Genomic DNA, 16,853 nt, shown 5'->3' on the forward strand with positions numbered 1-16,853 from the left:
ACTAATTTTTCAACTTCCGTTAAATGAAGGGTATATGTGAGCCATTTTGTAACGGCAGGGGTATATGTGAGCCGTTTGTATAACGGTAAGGGTATATATGAGCCACTTTTATAACGAGGGGTATATCAACTTCAAATGACAAAGTTGAGGGGTATATCAGACCCTTTTCCCTTGAATATATAGCAAACGAAAGTCTAGAGGAAATAACGAGAAGGAAAGTTGCGTTTGAATTCTTTTTTTTTTGTTTTAGATAAACGAAAAATACAGCAATAACAAAATATGTTTGAGATAAAAAAATTTTAAAATAAATTATTTATTTGTTCATAAAAATATCCTCCACAAATATAACAGAAAAAATATACGTGAAAAAATATAGTTATATTCATGCTAATGCAAACATTTAAACATGTTCTCAATAATAATAATAATAATAATAATAAACAGGTTTCTCAAAGTACTCCAAATAGCTATGAAAACCTTACTATTTTCATTTGCTTTGACCAGTTCTTGAGTCGAGGATTTATTAATAATAACTTATGTATTTTTATAAGGTAAGAGTTTATTTGCTTGTGAATATACTCTATATATTATTATTTGTTCGAAATAGTGTTGGCTCTAAATTTAAATAATTAAATAAAAATAAAAAATATTTTCTTAAAATAATAAAGTCGAACTTGCGTATTTGTCGATTTTCTTTAATTTCTAACGGAAGGTACATTGAACATTGTTGAAAAAACAAACCTAGCCAACTTTTAGTATACCAAATAAAATAATAATAATAATGGTTTCACCAAATATGAATTTGTTAACTAAAACGTAAAATATATTTTCTTATTTGTTAATGCCGTTTCAAACAAAATATTTAGATATTCACAAACTATATGAAAAAATTAAAAGTTATTATTTTTAACATATCAATATAATGAAAAAACATATCATTAAATGTTAATCAAAGTTTTTATCGATTGACTCTTAAAAAAGAAAACGTAACAACTCAAAGTGAACGAACGAGTATTAGATAAAGAAATAAAATATACTTCTACTGTTTCTATTTATGTGATACTTTTCATTTTTTAAAAATCGAATAATTTCAGTTTGATCGGTAATTTGCTAATAAAATCTTCAATTTTTTTATAATGAAGTTTAAATATCTGTATATTAGTTAAAAGATATTATAAATTATAATAATTGACAATTCAAAATCAAATAAAAATTTATGATAAATTTATTTAAAATGTCGAAATTTTAAAAAATGTTAGGTAAATTGAGAGGGAGGAAAGGATATCTAACCTACTCAAAAGAGGGATAGTCCTCAAAAGCTTAATCTTTAATGGCGATTTCTCCAAGTGCTACCTTAACATCTCAATTCCTCAATTATCAAAGACCAAATGACCATAAATGCCCTTCTTCTTCTTCACTGCCATTCAGTAAGTTCATGATTCTATCTTTGTTTAATGTATTTTTAGTTATTAATTTCAAAATTTTTTGAATTGGGCAAATTTTTATTGCTTCTGAAATTTGTTGGGTTTATTGCTTTTATGATTCTGCATCTTGGGTATTTTGGTTCTTTAATGGATCTTTTTGGAAAAATTATCAAACACCATAGTTTTGTGTTTTACTTATATTCACATTTAATCTATAAAGACTCAATTTTTAGCTACTTTACTCAAGAGGTGGAGCCAAATTTGGGAATCAATATCTATTATATGTACATATAAACTTATTTTAACCATGTATAAATAATGTAATTTTTTGCCGAAGGGGGTTGGATGAACCTCGTTAATGCAACGCCCTTGCTTTACACCATTTGATAGTGTTTTTGATAACTGAGAAATCTATCCTTTGAGGAACAGTGGTGTACGATTCAGAACTCGATGGATAATGGGTAATCGAAACATTATAGGGGTCATTTGTTATGGGGGATGAGATTTCTAGTATAGGATAAATAATCTGGGGACTAACTAATATCCCTAACTAAATGCATGATAAAATAATCCTGTAGTTTATCCCGAGATTAGTATCCGTCGTCTCTCATGTGCACTTACCACTAGACAAAAGCCGCCCTAGGGGCTACTCCACCATTTGATTTTACCATGTTTAATGGAAGTGTTTTATTTTTTTGTAATGGTACTCTATGTTGGAATCTTCAAAAACGTCGACATTTTTTGGAGAGTCCGAACAACTTAGAGTACATTTTTCTGGTTGCTTTATTGGTAATTTGGTTTGCTCTTCTGTTAGGAAATGTTTATATATTGGTTGTATAAATATCAAAATTATATTAGATGGAGGGTATAAGGATGTTTAAGACCATACCATGCCATTCCAGAGGTTAGCTTTGTATGTTTTTCAAATGTGTTGAACTCTAAATGGAAGAAGTCTAGTTTGTACTTTGGAGGGTCCGGTATATATAGTGCTTCTGTAGGATTCGAAAGTTGGAGGTTCCAAAGAAAGAAAAAGAAAAGGTTCCGAGATAACCCTGTTTACGTTAAATTGGTATACTAAAGCTTGCTTATCATGGTTATATTCTGGCTTCTGCTGAAGAATGTTCAATAAAATGTGTCTGTGTTTATTATAGTAAGAATCATTTGTCTTTTTCTTTTTCTTAGTGCCGCATATGGTCATTAAGGAGTTAATGGCATTGTGCAAACTCTAACTTTGATAGTGCACATCTAGACACCACAACTTGGTCTCAATTGACCACTGAACACTCCAACTTGTCCCTACAGTGTCTCATGGACACTCGATGAAGACATGACACATTTAGTAGAGGTGTCTAGATGATCATTTTGTGAGTTGGAGTGCTATAATTGACACAGAGGAGACGAGTTGAGGTGTCTAGATGATCATTTTGTGAGTTGGGAGAGCTAACTAACACAATGGAGACGAGTTGAAGTGTCTAGATGTGCTTACTCAAAGTTGGAGTGTTGATGCCAAGTTAAAGTGTCTATCTATGTATTATTCCATGATTAGATCATTTTGGTTGGCAATCAATATAGTGTGCACTCTGATCCCCTCTCAAGTTCTGAATTTATTTGGAAGTATCTCAGCAAGTAAAATGCTTGACTTTTGACGATTAAAAAAATTGTCTTTACTGTTGCTATGGTTTAACCAGCTACGTGGGAGAGTGTTTCATGAGATTAGTCAGAAAATATTTGTCTTTTTCTGTAATCTTTTGTGTTTCATTTTAACTTACCTTTCTTCTTAGCTAATCCCTTTAGTTTCTGATATGTCTTATGATGTATATTGCTATTTAAAAGTTTCTTACTAATTCTAGGAATGATTCTAATGTGACATACCTTCATCGTGTTTTAGGTAAATCAAACTCAAGTACCCTACTTATTGGTCCTTCAAGTGTATCATTACGAAATGGCCAGAAATCTAGGAGATCTCTCCACGTTCATGGCTTGTTTGGTGGAAAAAAGGATAATAACAGTGATGATAATTCCTCAAAGGTGCAGATTATTCTCTTCTTTAATTGATACAAAAACATAATATGTGCAAAATTCTCGCAGGAGTTTACTTGATTGTTATGTAAATTTGAATTAAACCATGTTCTGGACAACCCTGCATGAAATATCCATACGATCCTTAGTAAGATTTTCCTGTAGTATCATCTTTTACCCTTTGGGGTTTGTTGTCTTGGATGTGAGGTCTCTTATCATGGTTATAAATTTTTCATAGCTTTATCATATATTATTACACGAGACAGTGCTGTACCGCCATTTCTTTTGGCAATAATGAGTTCTTGGTTGGTTATATTTTGGTAAAACCCTTTTTGCTTACATTAAATAATTTGCCTAATCACTATAAATGAAATTCATATATGTGTATTTCATGTATCTTTAGTTGCAATTGTCACATTTAAATGTTTCCTCATCTGAGTACATTTGAATATTACTGTTTAAAGTGTGTTTAATTCCAATACGTAATAGTACCATCAAGGGTAGAGAAGAATCATAATTTTAAATAATCACATTAGACAATCAGTAACATGAAAAGAAGAGCTCGTTGCACCGGCTTTGTCTAGTGTGGGTTACCTCTAGTTTGCAAGTTATTGCATAGGAAAGGAGTTTTTACATTGTGCACACCCAAAGGATAGCGGCTGCAGGTTTCCTTGTCATTAAAAAAAAAAGACGAAAAGAACAATTTATGAAGTGTATAGACCATGTAAGCAGACCAGCGTAAAAGCACAAACTATGAATTGCCAATTCTAAAAGTAGACACTCGTAAAGGAGGAAGTGGATGTGTGGGAAGTGAGGATACCGATTAAAATAGGCTGAAGAAGGCCAAAGAGTGTGTGTTGAGGATAGTACGATTGACTGAGGATTGAGGCTGATGTAATGAAGGATAGACGGTTTGCTTTCAAGGTAATCTCCTTTAAGTATTTGTTTAAGATTAGACTTACATAAGTGGACCAATGGATTTGTTGCTAATGTGTCTAATCATCCAGGAATTAGTAACCACTCCACAAAGTTCCGTTAGAAGAAAATGAAGTAGCAAAGTTGTCAGTGAGTGTTTAGATTCAGCACATTTCAACTTGCTTTGACGTATCTCCAAAATTTGATACTTTTCAATGAAGGGGAAAAAACATGTACCAATATCACAAAATAATTTAAATGGGAGGAGAATATGTCCTAAAATACGACATTAACAAAATAATGCTAGTAGCAAGCGCATCCAATTTTTTTTTTGATGAAGTAATAGATTTCATTAAAGGAATCAATCAGATGCAAATAGTAGACAAAAGAGTATGAGCAAACGCGAGTTTGTTAGCTCCATTACAATGAGCCCCATACTAAAGATAAGGAGCTAACGAAATCCTAAAAGTTGTCTCGGGAGTTTACAGGGGATAAATTACTCCAGCTATACAAAAAAAATAAGACATTTAGCAAGCTCATCGATCTTTTGAAGTATTCTTTTGGTGCAAGTCTGTAAATTTCACTATCAAGATCCTAAGAGCACAGTTCCATATCAATCTTGAGAAATTCCTAAACGGGATAATCGTAGAAGATGAACATTGAAGACTTGTTGAGGATTTACTCTTGATTTGAAGGGGACAAAATATGATAATAAAGCCAATAAAAGAGAGATAGAGAGATGACTTATATAAATCTTATGGTTCTTCAGTTATGCATACATCTAGCAACGAGGAAGAATAATTCCATTATATTAGAAAATATACCGGAGAGTACAGAAAAAATAAATAGAGATGACACTCCAATTTACCCTAGAGAATGTCTCACGAATTTACCTAAACAAAAATTGCTCATGGTACATAATGAGAGATGATACTTCAATTTACTCAAGAGAATATCATATAAATTTACTTAAACAAAAAATCTTTTTGAGTGTTTCAGAAAACTCTTATAGTCTGGTATTTACCCTCAGAATTTCTGATGAAAGACTGAGAAGTGTACTTGTTGCAGGACTTGATGAAAATGAGGGAAAAGATCCCCGTCCACCATTATCAGGGAGAGTCCTTTATTCATAGTTTTGACGCATAAATTATACGCCTTTTTTCTTCTACGTGGATTACCATGCATATAAAAGATGTTATTTGGTGCAGCAATCATATACTGTCTCTGTATTGATCGTTATATCAAATACCTAGCAACTACTTATTGACCGTTCATAGATTATTATTTCTTAGGTTTTGTATCTAGCTTCCTACTTATTTTGCTTTAGAAAAAAACATAGTCTGGTTTGTTGGTGGTCTTGCGTGATATCAAAATCATCATGTTTCTTTGTCATGATTAATCTAACTTCAACCAGGCTGGAGTACTTGGAAACATGCAAAATCTGTATGAAACTGTAAAGAAGGCACAAATGGTTGTTCAAGTCGAGGCAGTTCGTGTGCAGAAAGAACTTGCAGCGTAGGTGTTCCTGATAAATTTTTCCATACTCGTTACAGTCACTCTTCCATTACCCTTTACTCTAAATTATTGTGTTACTTTTTGTTCTAATTTACAGTGCAGAGTTTGATGGCTACTGTGAAGGTGAACTTATAAAGGTATTGATTGCTTTCCCAAAGATAAGCTTTTTGTTTCTCTCCTTATCCCTCCACGTTTCTCTCATGACTCATATTGACACCGATAAACTTGCAAAGATAAAAAACTTGTGCTTGAAATTGTTCTCTCATAATGACTGCTTAAATTTTTTATCTGGACTGTTCTGTAGGCAACACTTTCTGGTAACCAACAGCCGGTGCGCATTGAAATAACTGACGCTGCAATGGACATGGGATCTGATGTAAGTTTATATGTTTGTGGCTATCCAAACTTATCAGACTCGAAAATAAATTCAGATAGTCTAGTTGAGTTTTAGTGTCAGTATATCCTTTAATTAGAGTCTTGTGATTGACACAAACCTTTTGGGAGAGCACATGTTAATCCATGATTACAGGTTGTTGTTACAACTCTTTGAATAAAAAAGGAAGCGCGAAGCACTATGCTGTCCTACGGTCACATAGGGTCCGGAGAAGTGCCACACTCCAATGGCCCATCAATGTTCTAACTCTTTGAATATCGAATCATCGTATTCTCTTATCTCACTTGTAACCTTAAAAGACATAATCTTGTGTTTGTATGTTTGGTGGATGCAGAAACTGTCACTTCTGGTAACAGAGGCGTACAAGGACGCGCACCAGAAAAGTGTACTGGTAATAAGTATAGTAATTGTTTTTCATGATTTTCTTCGATACGATGCAAAATAATGATGTTTTTGAATGTATGTTAGGCAATGAAGGAGAGAATGAGCAATCTTGCTCAGAGCTTAGGGATGCCAGCAGGATTAGAAGGAATGAAGTAATCAGAAAAATAAGTTACAGTTTTTGTTTATAGTTTTATTTTTACATTTTGTGCAAAAACACTGTGAAGCAAAAATGAGCTTTCAGTTAATATATATATTTTTTGCTCTCAATAATGATCATTTATGTCATTTCTCAAAAATTATATAATAATTTTTATTTTTATTTTTATTATTATTTGATTCTTGAAATTCGAATTTTATCTAGACGATATCGACATTTTCAAGAGTTGAATATGCCCAAGCTAAAAAGAGAACTTTTCGCATAAAATTAATTTCGACTCGAAAAATAAATATATTTCCCAATCATTCAAAAACTCATCAAAATTCAACATTCTCAATCAACTAATCCGAATTAATCTAAGTATCAAACAATCATGTGTGGGTGCATGAAAAAATAAAATAAAATTTTGATAATTTTCAGTATTGTAAAGTTTCCATGAACAAAAAAAAAAAAACTTTTTATTTAAACATTAAGGCAAAGTAAACAACAAATTAAATAAAAGAATATAATGACCATTCCCAATAATTAAAAAAAAATAAAAAAATCAGTTCAAACCCAAAACCCTACTAAAACCCCAAAAGCCACAACCAAACTAGCCTTCAAACTAAAACCATTGCTAGTAGGTGCTATAGCTGGACCATCAAATTCAACCGGAGACGGTACTGGTGCATCTGCGTATCTCCTCTTAGACAACGTAACGACAACCAATTTTTGTCCTTGTTCACAACTCCCTTTTACACCACTTATAAAATAATATGCCCCAAAATGTTCCAACACTATCTTTGTGTTCCCATCATTATGCATTGCAATTGGACTTGATGTGTTACATGTCACATAATCCTTCTTACTCACTTCCAACACTGAATCTTTTGCCCCATCATACTTCCACACTAACCAAAAAAAAAAAAAAAAAACGAGTTAGATTTTCACTCAGAGGTTCAAAATATGAAAAAAGGGTTCAGGACTATTGACGTGATTTGTCCTTTCTAGTAGTACTATACTATAGCAAATGCAAAAAGTTGTATCACTTTGTTTTAATTTATGTGTCATAAAAAAAAACGAGTTAAAATTTCACTCACAGGTTCAAAATACGAAAAAGGGGTTCAAGGACTATAACGTGATTTATCCTTTCTAATAGTAGTATACTAGCAAATGCAAAAAGTTGTATCACTTTATTTCAATTTATGTGTCATAAATAAACGAGTTAAAATTTTAACATACAGATTCAAAATACGAAAAAAGGAGTTCAAGGACTATAACATGATTTATCCTTTCTAGTAGTAGTATACTAGCAAATGCAAAAAGTTGTATCACTTTGTTTCATAAAAAAAAAACGAGTGAAAAATTTTCATTCACAGGTTCAAAATACGAAAAAGGGGTTCAGGACACTGGGTTCAACCCCTGATTTGTCCCTTCTAGTAGTACTAGCAAATGCAAAAATTTGTATTTCAATTGATGTGTCATAAAAAAAAACGAGTTAAAATTTTTACTCAGAGATTCAAAATACGAAAAATGGGTACAGGACCCTACGGTCCACCCGTGATTTGTATCCCTATGTTTTAATTTATGTGTCATAAATGCAAAATTTATAAAACTGAGACTTTTTTTTAACGTACCAAGAGAATCTCCAACGAGGAATCGTGTTTTCTCAGCCCAACGATTGAGGGAATCCGATTCAGAAGACGGGATTTTCCAAGAATTAGTTTTTCCACCAACCAAATGATCTCTTGCTTCTGTGAAGCTTAATAGACTGAAAAACAGAATTGCCATTACAAACACATTTCTTGAAAAAACAGCCATTGAGTATGAAATGAAGTTAATTAAGCTCGAAAACAATTTTTTTTCGATCGATTACGAAGGTTTCGAAAAGGGAAAATTGAGAGCAAGAGATGAATAATTTGTTTGATAAATTTTGAAATATGTTTTGGTCATATATATATATATATAGTGAAGAGAAAACTAGCCGTTGAGAGTTAAATTGTAGCTAAAATGGAACAAGAAAACTAGCCGTTAAAATAATAAGGTTAAAGGATAGTAACGGTCAAATATTTATTGGGCTTTTTTCATATTTTTTTTAGTTGGGCTTTAATCCATTAGCCCAACTTTTAATGGAAGATCAGATAAAAGCCCAAAGTCCAGTAGAAAAAAACCAAAAAAATAATATTTTAATTCACATGACACAGTTTGATTTGAACGTTAAATTTAAAAAAGTATTTTTTCTTGCAACATGAGTGAAATAATCCTCTTAATTCTCACGTAGTTTAGAGGTATCTTAACACTTTCAATAGTTCTTTCGGCTTTTTATTAACACTAATAATATTGAATATTTGTTCTTTAGTTTTACATTGGTTTCATAAAATTAAAATACGTACTTTAATTTTTAATTTTTCTTAACTATTTATTAATGTAACTAGTACTTATTAGAATTATTTTAGCATGATTGTATACTTTTTAAATTATGATTATTTTCATTATGACTTTACAATATTTATTTTATACGATGATTTCATTATTATTTTTTATTAGAATATTTTTGTGTCATCAATACTCATCCCATATTTTATGTTTCTTTTTTTAAAAGAAACACCTTCGATGCTTGTATTTTGGTTGGACTAAAGAAATATTTGAAGCACAAGTTAATTATATGTTTGTATGCAAACTTTACCGAAAAAATCTAAAAATTCAAAGTTTATTAATTAGTTTTGTCTGATTTATAAATTTAAAAATTCGACATAGTAATCAGGTTTGGTATTTGAAAAACTGAAGTTGAAAAACCCTAAAAAAAATATGAATTTTATTAATTTGATTTGGTTTGTATATAAATTTAAAAATGTTACATGAATGATTTGATTTGATATTTGAAAGACATAAACCAACTCAGCCACGTACATCCCTAGCAGACATACACCCCTTTGACGTAAAGCTCAAACATCAAGGGTTTGAACTTTTTATTATTTTTCTCCGAACGAAAATTCTGAATCCATCACCGCGTGATATACGCCATCTCTTATCCTCTTTTGGAAACTCAAAAGAAGAAACAAAAATCAAATGCCACATGTCAAAGTACATGCAAAAGCAAACTTCTCATAATATGACACAAAAGAGCAACGTGTCACTCATCTCCTCATATACCCTACACAAACTTCTATTATATATATATATAATATGAGGAAAAAAAAATGTAACAAAGTCTCACAAAAAAAAAAAGTTTATCTCTAAAAAAAAAAGAGAAATAAAGTAAAAAATAATAATTTATTTCTCAATAATTTGAAGAAAAATGGCTAATGGTGATGTAAATAAGCCATGGAGAAATTTACCATATAGTCCTCGTACGATGGCGATAGGTGGTGCTGTTGTTGTTGGTAGTATTTGGTATTACATGACTTATATGAACAAGAAATCGGAACCCCTTGCGAGGGTACCCTCGAGTACTGTTCGTCCCGAGGATACTCCTCGCAAGCAGATCTAATCAGAGGCGAATTCAGAAATTTAAATAATGTACTTATCTCGAGTACTGTTCATTCCGAGGATACTCTTCGCAAACAGATCTAATTAGAGGCGGATTCAGAATTTTAAATAATGTACTTACGTACTTTTTGAGGATAACTCTTATGCAAATTGATGTAGCTTGAATTTCGAATTCTTTAGTGAAGTTTTTACATTTACATATGCATGTTTCTTTGTGTTGGAAATATTGAGTTTTATTTTTAACTTATTTATTGCAAGTTATATTAGTTAGAGGCGTATCCAGAATTTGATGAATTTTTTTTTTAATGAATATTTAGTGAGCTTTGAAATGTTAAAAGAGTTTCAACTTCAACTTATTAATTGTATAAGCTATATACGCCTTGAGCTTTTGTATTTTTTTTTTTTTACTACAATTGAATTTTAGGAGCTTTTTGAATTTTGAAATTAGGCTTCATTTTGAGATAGAGATAAATATGTTTTATTCATTAATTAGGTTTTTATTGATATTGGTTAAGTGTTATTAAAATTAACATTTCTAAAGGTTTTTTTTTAGGACATATAGATATTTAGATTTTTGACATAATTTTAATTTAAAATATTAAATTGATTTAATTTTAGGTAATTCTTTGAGTAGAGTAGTATGTTATTATCTTAATATACATTTCCTTGTGGCGCTATAATTTTTCAAAACTACGAAAAAAAGAAAAAAGTAATTGAAAAAAAAGAAGTAATTGAACTGTTTGTATAATCAATTTATAATATAGAAATTTTACTAATTTATACTAAAGAAGGTAATCAATGCACGTTAGAGGTATGCATCTATTTAAAACATTATATTTAAAAACACATTATATTTAAAAACATTCTTCAAATCATATTTCAAATTAAAGCTCTATCCTTCAAGTATTATTTTTAATTAATTTTTTTTTTACTATTTTTCAAACTTAAACTATTCTTGTAAGTGTTATTCATCCTTTCCAAGTATTTAAAAGTTGTAGAGTACATACATGATCTGTTACTTGTCTCATTTAGTAATGGAGTTATAGCTTAATTATCTTTATTTTTTTCATAGTTAAATTATATTTTAGATCAATAAATTTTTAGCTTAATCTAAAATATTAATTATGTGTTATATTTGAATTTCTTTTTATATTATTAGAAGCGAAATCTCCAAGCATATTCTACATTATTTAGAAGCGAAATCTCCAGTATTCAATTGAGAAAAAAAATATATTTTAAACTAGTAGTATTTTTAATATCAAATTACATGAAGAATAAATGAAAAGATTGTCAAATCAAATTTTTTTACAAAATGCTAAATTTAATTATCAAAAAAATTCATGATAATGTTTTTGACATATCTAAAAATAATAATTAGAAGGAGGAATGACTTTATTTTTGAGAATATGTTAGTTTTCTAATAATTTAAAGTTGAAGGATAAAAGTTGTTCACTTTTACGTACTTGAAGAATGATACATTTTTTTTATGGGTGCGCACGGAGTAAAATTTTATGACAAGGAAAATTAGTAGCTGCGGAGTAAAATTTCCGCTCCTATGTAATAGCTCGTAAATCACATAGGAGAGATAATCTGCACTAGGTAAGCTTTGTGCGACAAACTTGATCCAAAAGGTACACCCCTTGCTTTCGCTAGTAAGAGGTTTTGAACTTGAAACCTTCAACATGGAAGCTTCAAATTCAAATCACTGAGCTACCCCGAAGGGTTGCTAAGAATGATACTTTAGGAATATTTAAATTTAAGGTATAATTTAAAGATAATTTTAGCTAAAAAAATTTATTTAAGTTTATGCATATATTTTAAAACATTATATTCAACAAAATTCATATTTGGGATATATAGATAAATTTCATTCGTTTCTTACTTTGAAAAATATAGATAAATTTCATCGGTTCCTTATAGTTCCTTTTAAACACTAAAATTCGAATTTTACAAATTAATAAAAAAATTCTTAATGAAAAGCCACTATAATTTTTTCAAATTAAATTTTCACAAACGTAGATTCAAAATAAATTCCAATACTAATCCTAAACATAGAACGAATAATTAAAAAAAAATAAAATCATACAACAGAAAAAAAAATATTTTTCTTTTACAAATTTTATATATCACGTAAATTAAAAATAAATAATACAATCCAATTTATGTACTAGCTTTCATTACATCTCGTTGTTTACAATAATAAAGCCAAAACCATACACTAGATAAATAAGACTATTTTTTCTATAACTAAAAATCATACATTTAAATTTCATTATTATTTTTTTTTAATTAAAAATTTTAAATTCAAATCTCAAAAATACTTATACGTAACTATGAGTAATCATTACCAGAACACTACAAAAAGAGACACATGTCAAGTGTCTTATCACAACGTGTCATCTTTTCAAGTTTTCTATTTTCTAATAAAAACCATGCAAAATGAAAAAAAAAAACCCTAATTTTCTTTTTACATCTTAATTTCTAATATTTCAAAGCAAAAAAAAATAAAAATAAAAATTAATAATGGCAGGAAATAATGAAGAATGGAGAAAAATGGCAGATACACACAAAATGAGTCCAGAAGAAGTGAAAAAAGCTGGTGTTGAATCCTCTAGGAGACCACCAGGCCACAATCCAGGTACTTTGGGTTTTACGTTTGATCGCTGGTTAGAATTATACAGATACTAAAATATTACGTTTGGTTGCTGGTTAGAATTATATCGATATTAAATTTATTTTTAGAAGTGGCTTGGTTGTTAGTAGTTATGCTAAAATTGCTTGGACAAGATTAAGTAATTTCATTTCAACTTGCATTTGATTTATTTATGTGAGATTGCAAAATGATGATTTGATATTGTATTGAATTTTATGCTAAGCAATTATTTCTTTCATTCGGAATTTTTTTTAACATTTTGCGTTTATTGAAAGTCAAATTTGATTAATTTTAAAAGGTAAAGTGGATCACATTAATTCGATAATTTAAACAAAAAAATTGATATTCTAAAACTATATAAAAAGTACCATAAATTATAAAAAAAATTTACATATTAATATGATTGAAAAAAAATACTTCTTAGGATGTTAGTCAAAATTTTATAGTTCGATTTTAAAAATAGAAGCTACGATAAAAAATATCGAATCGAAAGGAGGGAGTAGAAGTTTACTAAAATTGGTATTAGCTATATACATTAATTTTGAGTAATAAGTACTCGCTCCGTATTTTTTAGAAATAGCACACATATCAAGATAGCAATAATTAATAATTTAGCATAGTGAAGTTATAATTTTATTCTTATTAATTTTAGTTTTAAAAAAATGAATTTAAACTTAAGAAAATTTTCAAATAGTTTAAATAGGGGCATAATTGAAAAAAAAAAGTTTGTCCTTTTTTCATTATTCGGGAAAAAAAAAGAAATATGGACTAATAAATAGGGACGAGTCATTGTTATTCAATTTAATGTTTTTCCCATGTTGCATTTAGGTTAGTCGCATTTATAAAGATTTGTGTGTTATTAAAATGCTCAATTGTGTAATTGAGAGAACTTAGCAATAATAAAATTATTACCTTAATTATTTTATTTAGTATAAATAGGATAATTTAAAGCAAAAAAATAATAAAAATGTCGTATAAAAATGGGGCCTACTACAAATAAGATAGTTAGTTTAAAGCAAAAATAATAATACAACATAAAAGGGAACAAAATTTTTAAGACACTACAAACACTGAATTGAGAAAGTTAAAACTTTCGATATATTAAATTTAAATCTTGGATTCGTCTTCGTACAGGTACGATACTACATCAAAGACTATATTAAATTTAAATCTTGAATTCGTCTCTGTGCAGGTACGATACTACATCAACGAGGGCGTTTGCCTTATAGCATTACAACAATGACTATCGTCGGTTTAGGTATCGCGGGTGCGATTTGGTACGGTACTATGTACGCGATGAAGAAACCGGAAGCTTCCGCCGTCGACGTTGCCAAGGTGGCCACCGGAGTTGGCGGCCCTAAAGATACTCATCCTCGCAAGTAGACTCATAAAAGAGAAATATTTACTATAATAGTATTATTTACTTAAATTTTCTCAACTTATAACCCTTTTTAATAACTTTCATTCAAAACATTTCGTTTTGAATTTTACTATAATTTATGTTTGGAAATGTTTGTAATTTATTTTACTGTCACTTTAGATTTACGCGATTAAATTTAGATTTACGCGATTAAATTTGAAGTGAATTTCAATTCGTAGAAATTGGTTCTTGAATTTCAACGATTTCACATATATTCGAATGTTAAACTCGGAAAATTATTAAATTTTACGAAACTTAAATCGTTGTCAAGTTAATAATAAATTAGACTCGTAAAAATGATGAATTTATTTTTGTTGAACACATAATAAATCTAACATAAGTTTCATTTCCTATTTAACACTTCACGTTAAAGAATTTCTTTGGTCAAATAAAATTAGTATCGGAAAAGATTTATTAATAACTCATAAGGTAAAAAAATTGGTTCCGATACAACCTCTCTCGAACAAGTTTTTTCAACTTCTAAAGTAAGTTATTGATTTCTAAATCAATATTCGTCATCTAAATCACTAAAACGAGAAAGAGATTAGTCATTGCAATGAAAACTAAGCTAACACCTAAAATAGAACTAGCACTAGCATTATCCCCCGTTGAAGTTGGTGCTGGTGCATCAGCCTCTGGTGCACCGGCCGATGATGCATCGGCTTCCGGTTCACCGGTCGATGGTGCATCGGCCTCTGGTGCACCGGCTGATGGTGCACCAGATGATGGTATATCAGATGATGGTGCACCAGCCGATGGTACATCAGATGATGGTGCACTAGCAGATGGTGCATCAGCTGATCCACTCGCAGGAGTCTCTGCAGTTGGTGCATCGGATTTGGGTGGTAAATGATGTGGAGCCGGTGCAGGGGAAGCCTCTGTAGGGGTCTCTGCAGCCTCTGATTCTGGTGCAGGCCCTGCGTCATTACAAGGGGCAGGGGCAGCCTCTGATTCTGGTGCAGGCCCTGTGTCAGTACCAGTACCAGGGGCTGCAGATGATCCATGGGGCGAAGAAGCAGGGGAGTATGTTGGTGCACTACTAATTGGGGCAGGGGTAGGTGGAGGAGATGTTGGTGTTGATGACTCAATTCCCGATGGAATAATGACATTGCTAACTTGCAATATCGAAATATTATAAGGTTGTGACGCAATAGATTTAATTAATTTCGATTCGAGTCTTTCTCCTTCTGCAGCCGAGCCTAGCGAAATACTTCCAACACCCAAATCAGTCATGTTCAAAAACCCTTTGTCGTTGTTCGCATAACCAGTCGTTTGAAATAAAGTAGGCGTCTTCATAGTCTTGTTAGGCAACATTTGCATCTTTGGAACGTCATAGTAGTCGAGTAAGACGTGCACGCGCATGACGTTAGCTATCGCGTCTTGTGACATCCCCTTGAGGGGCGATAATTTGTTGTTCTCAACGACTAGGACAGTGAGGGTCCGTCGTGAATTAATCTCCGCAGCCACTCCGCTTTGAGTTAGGTAATTGTTGAAACTGCTAAAAGATGAGTAATGGTTAAGTAGAGAAGTAATGTTAAAAGACTTAGCTCGAGATAACAAGAGGAAGAAGAAGAAAAAAGTTGCGAGTGAAGTGTTGAAATTAACCATTTTTTGGATTAATATTAGAAATATTGTCTGATTTTGATTTTTGATAGTGGTTTGAAGAAAATGAAAAGGTGGAATATTTATAATGAAATATGAGGACTTAGTGTAAATAATTTGCGCCGATTTTAGAGGTAATTAATTTAATTTAGTGGATAGGAGGATATGGTGGAAGAGAGAATAATCTTTCTTATTGGGACAGCTGTTGTACTTACACAACACTAATCTTGTCTTAATGATCTAATTACATAAGATCTTGTAAGCATAATTTTCTCCTAATGTGAATTTACTTTTGACCATACCTAGAAAAATTGCGTTGATATAGAAGAAAAAGTCTCCTTTTTCGATTAATATTGAGTTGTATGCACTGTCAGTAAAAACAAAATGAGTTAGCTAATTAGTTTTTTTTTTATTAATAAAATTATTAAAGAGTAACATCTGTTGTAAATAGTCATTCGTAATTAGAATATTATAATAGGTTAAATTACATATATTTTGTCGTAATAAAAGTTTTTACATTATCAGTATATATGATTGAAATTGTAGGAGTAAAAGTAGTTATTCAGTTGAAACAAGTTCGTCTTTGTTAAAAGTTAATATCGATTGTAAGTACACATTGGTAATTAACCTAATCAAAATTAACATATAACAATAGGTTAAACTACATCTGTTTTTTTATTACTAGTATATATAACTTAAACTGTACGCTAAAAATAGTTATTCAATTAAATTAAATGTCTTCTGTTTTGAAAATCACTTAACTCATTAAACAACGAATGTTTCATAATACATTTGTTTCAACAAAGAAAACACACATATATTCGTAGAGTATTCATAAAACAACTCTCATCGTCGAATCTAGTGTATAATGTAAAAACTTTTATTTTTTATAATATAGTATA

The 16,853-nt window shown here is 30.5% G+C and overlaps 4 protein-coding genes across 4 annotated transcripts; 2 read left to right on the plus strand and 2 right to left on the minus strand.

Annotated features, from left to right (window-relative positions):
- The first annotated feature begins 967 nt into the window (after positions 1–967).
- Positions 968–6,918, plus strand: LOC101251012 (nucleoid-associated protein At4g30620, chloroplastic). Its single transcript, XM_004244475.5, has 7 exons — positions 968–1,427; positions 3,313–3,452; positions 5,773–5,873; positions 5,971–6,010; positions 6,178–6,249; positions 6,602–6,658; positions 6,736–6,918. Exons 1-7 carry the CDS (start codon positions 1,331–1,333, stop codon positions 6,805–6,807), a joined length of 579 nt encoding a protein of 192 aa, XP_004244523.1. The 5' UTR covers positions 968–1,330; the 3' UTR covers positions 6,808–6,918.
- A 326-nt stretch (positions 6,919–7,244) lies between these two features.
- Positions 7,245–8,759, minus strand: LOC101251307 (early nodulin-like protein 15). The gene is made up of 2 exons (XM_004244476.5): positions 8,425–8,759; positions 7,245–7,698 (listed from the first exon to the last, which is right to left on the minus strand). Exons 1-2 carry the CDS (start codon positions 8,606–8,608, stop codon positions 7,358–7,360), a joined length of 525 nt encoding a protein of 174 aa, XP_004244524.1. The 5' UTR covers positions 8,609–8,759; the 3' UTR covers positions 7,245–7,357.
- Positions 8,760–12,729: 3,970 nt separating this feature from the next.
- LOC101251603 (uncharacterized) lies at positions 12,730–14,494 on the plus strand. The gene is made up of 2 exons (XM_004244477.4): positions 12,730–12,914; positions 14,122–14,494. Exons 1-2 carry the CDS (start codon positions 12,800–12,802, stop codon positions 14,310–14,312), a joined length of 306 nt encoding a protein of 101 aa, XP_004244525.1. The 5' UTR covers positions 12,730–12,799; the 3' UTR covers positions 14,313–14,494.
- A 249-nt stretch (positions 14,495–14,743) lies between these two features.
- LOC101253918 (fasciclin-like arabinogalactan protein 14) lies at positions 14,744–16,012 on the minus strand. The gene has a single exon (XM_004244650.5). It carries the CDS (start codon positions 15,955–15,957, stop codon positions 14,869–14,871), a length of 1,089 nt encoding a protein of 362 aa, XP_004244698.3. The 5' UTR covers positions 15,958–16,012; the 3' UTR covers positions 14,744–14,868.
- Positions 16,013–16,853: the final 841 nt, after the last annotated feature.

Source organism: Solanum lycopersicum, chromosome 8 (assembly GCF_036512215.1).
Source record: "Solanum lycopersicum chromosome 8, SLM_r2.1".
In the NCBI taxonomy this organism is placed as follows: domain Eukaryota; kingdom Viridiplantae; phylum Streptophyta; class Magnoliopsida; order Solanales; family Solanaceae; genus Solanum; species Solanum lycopersicum.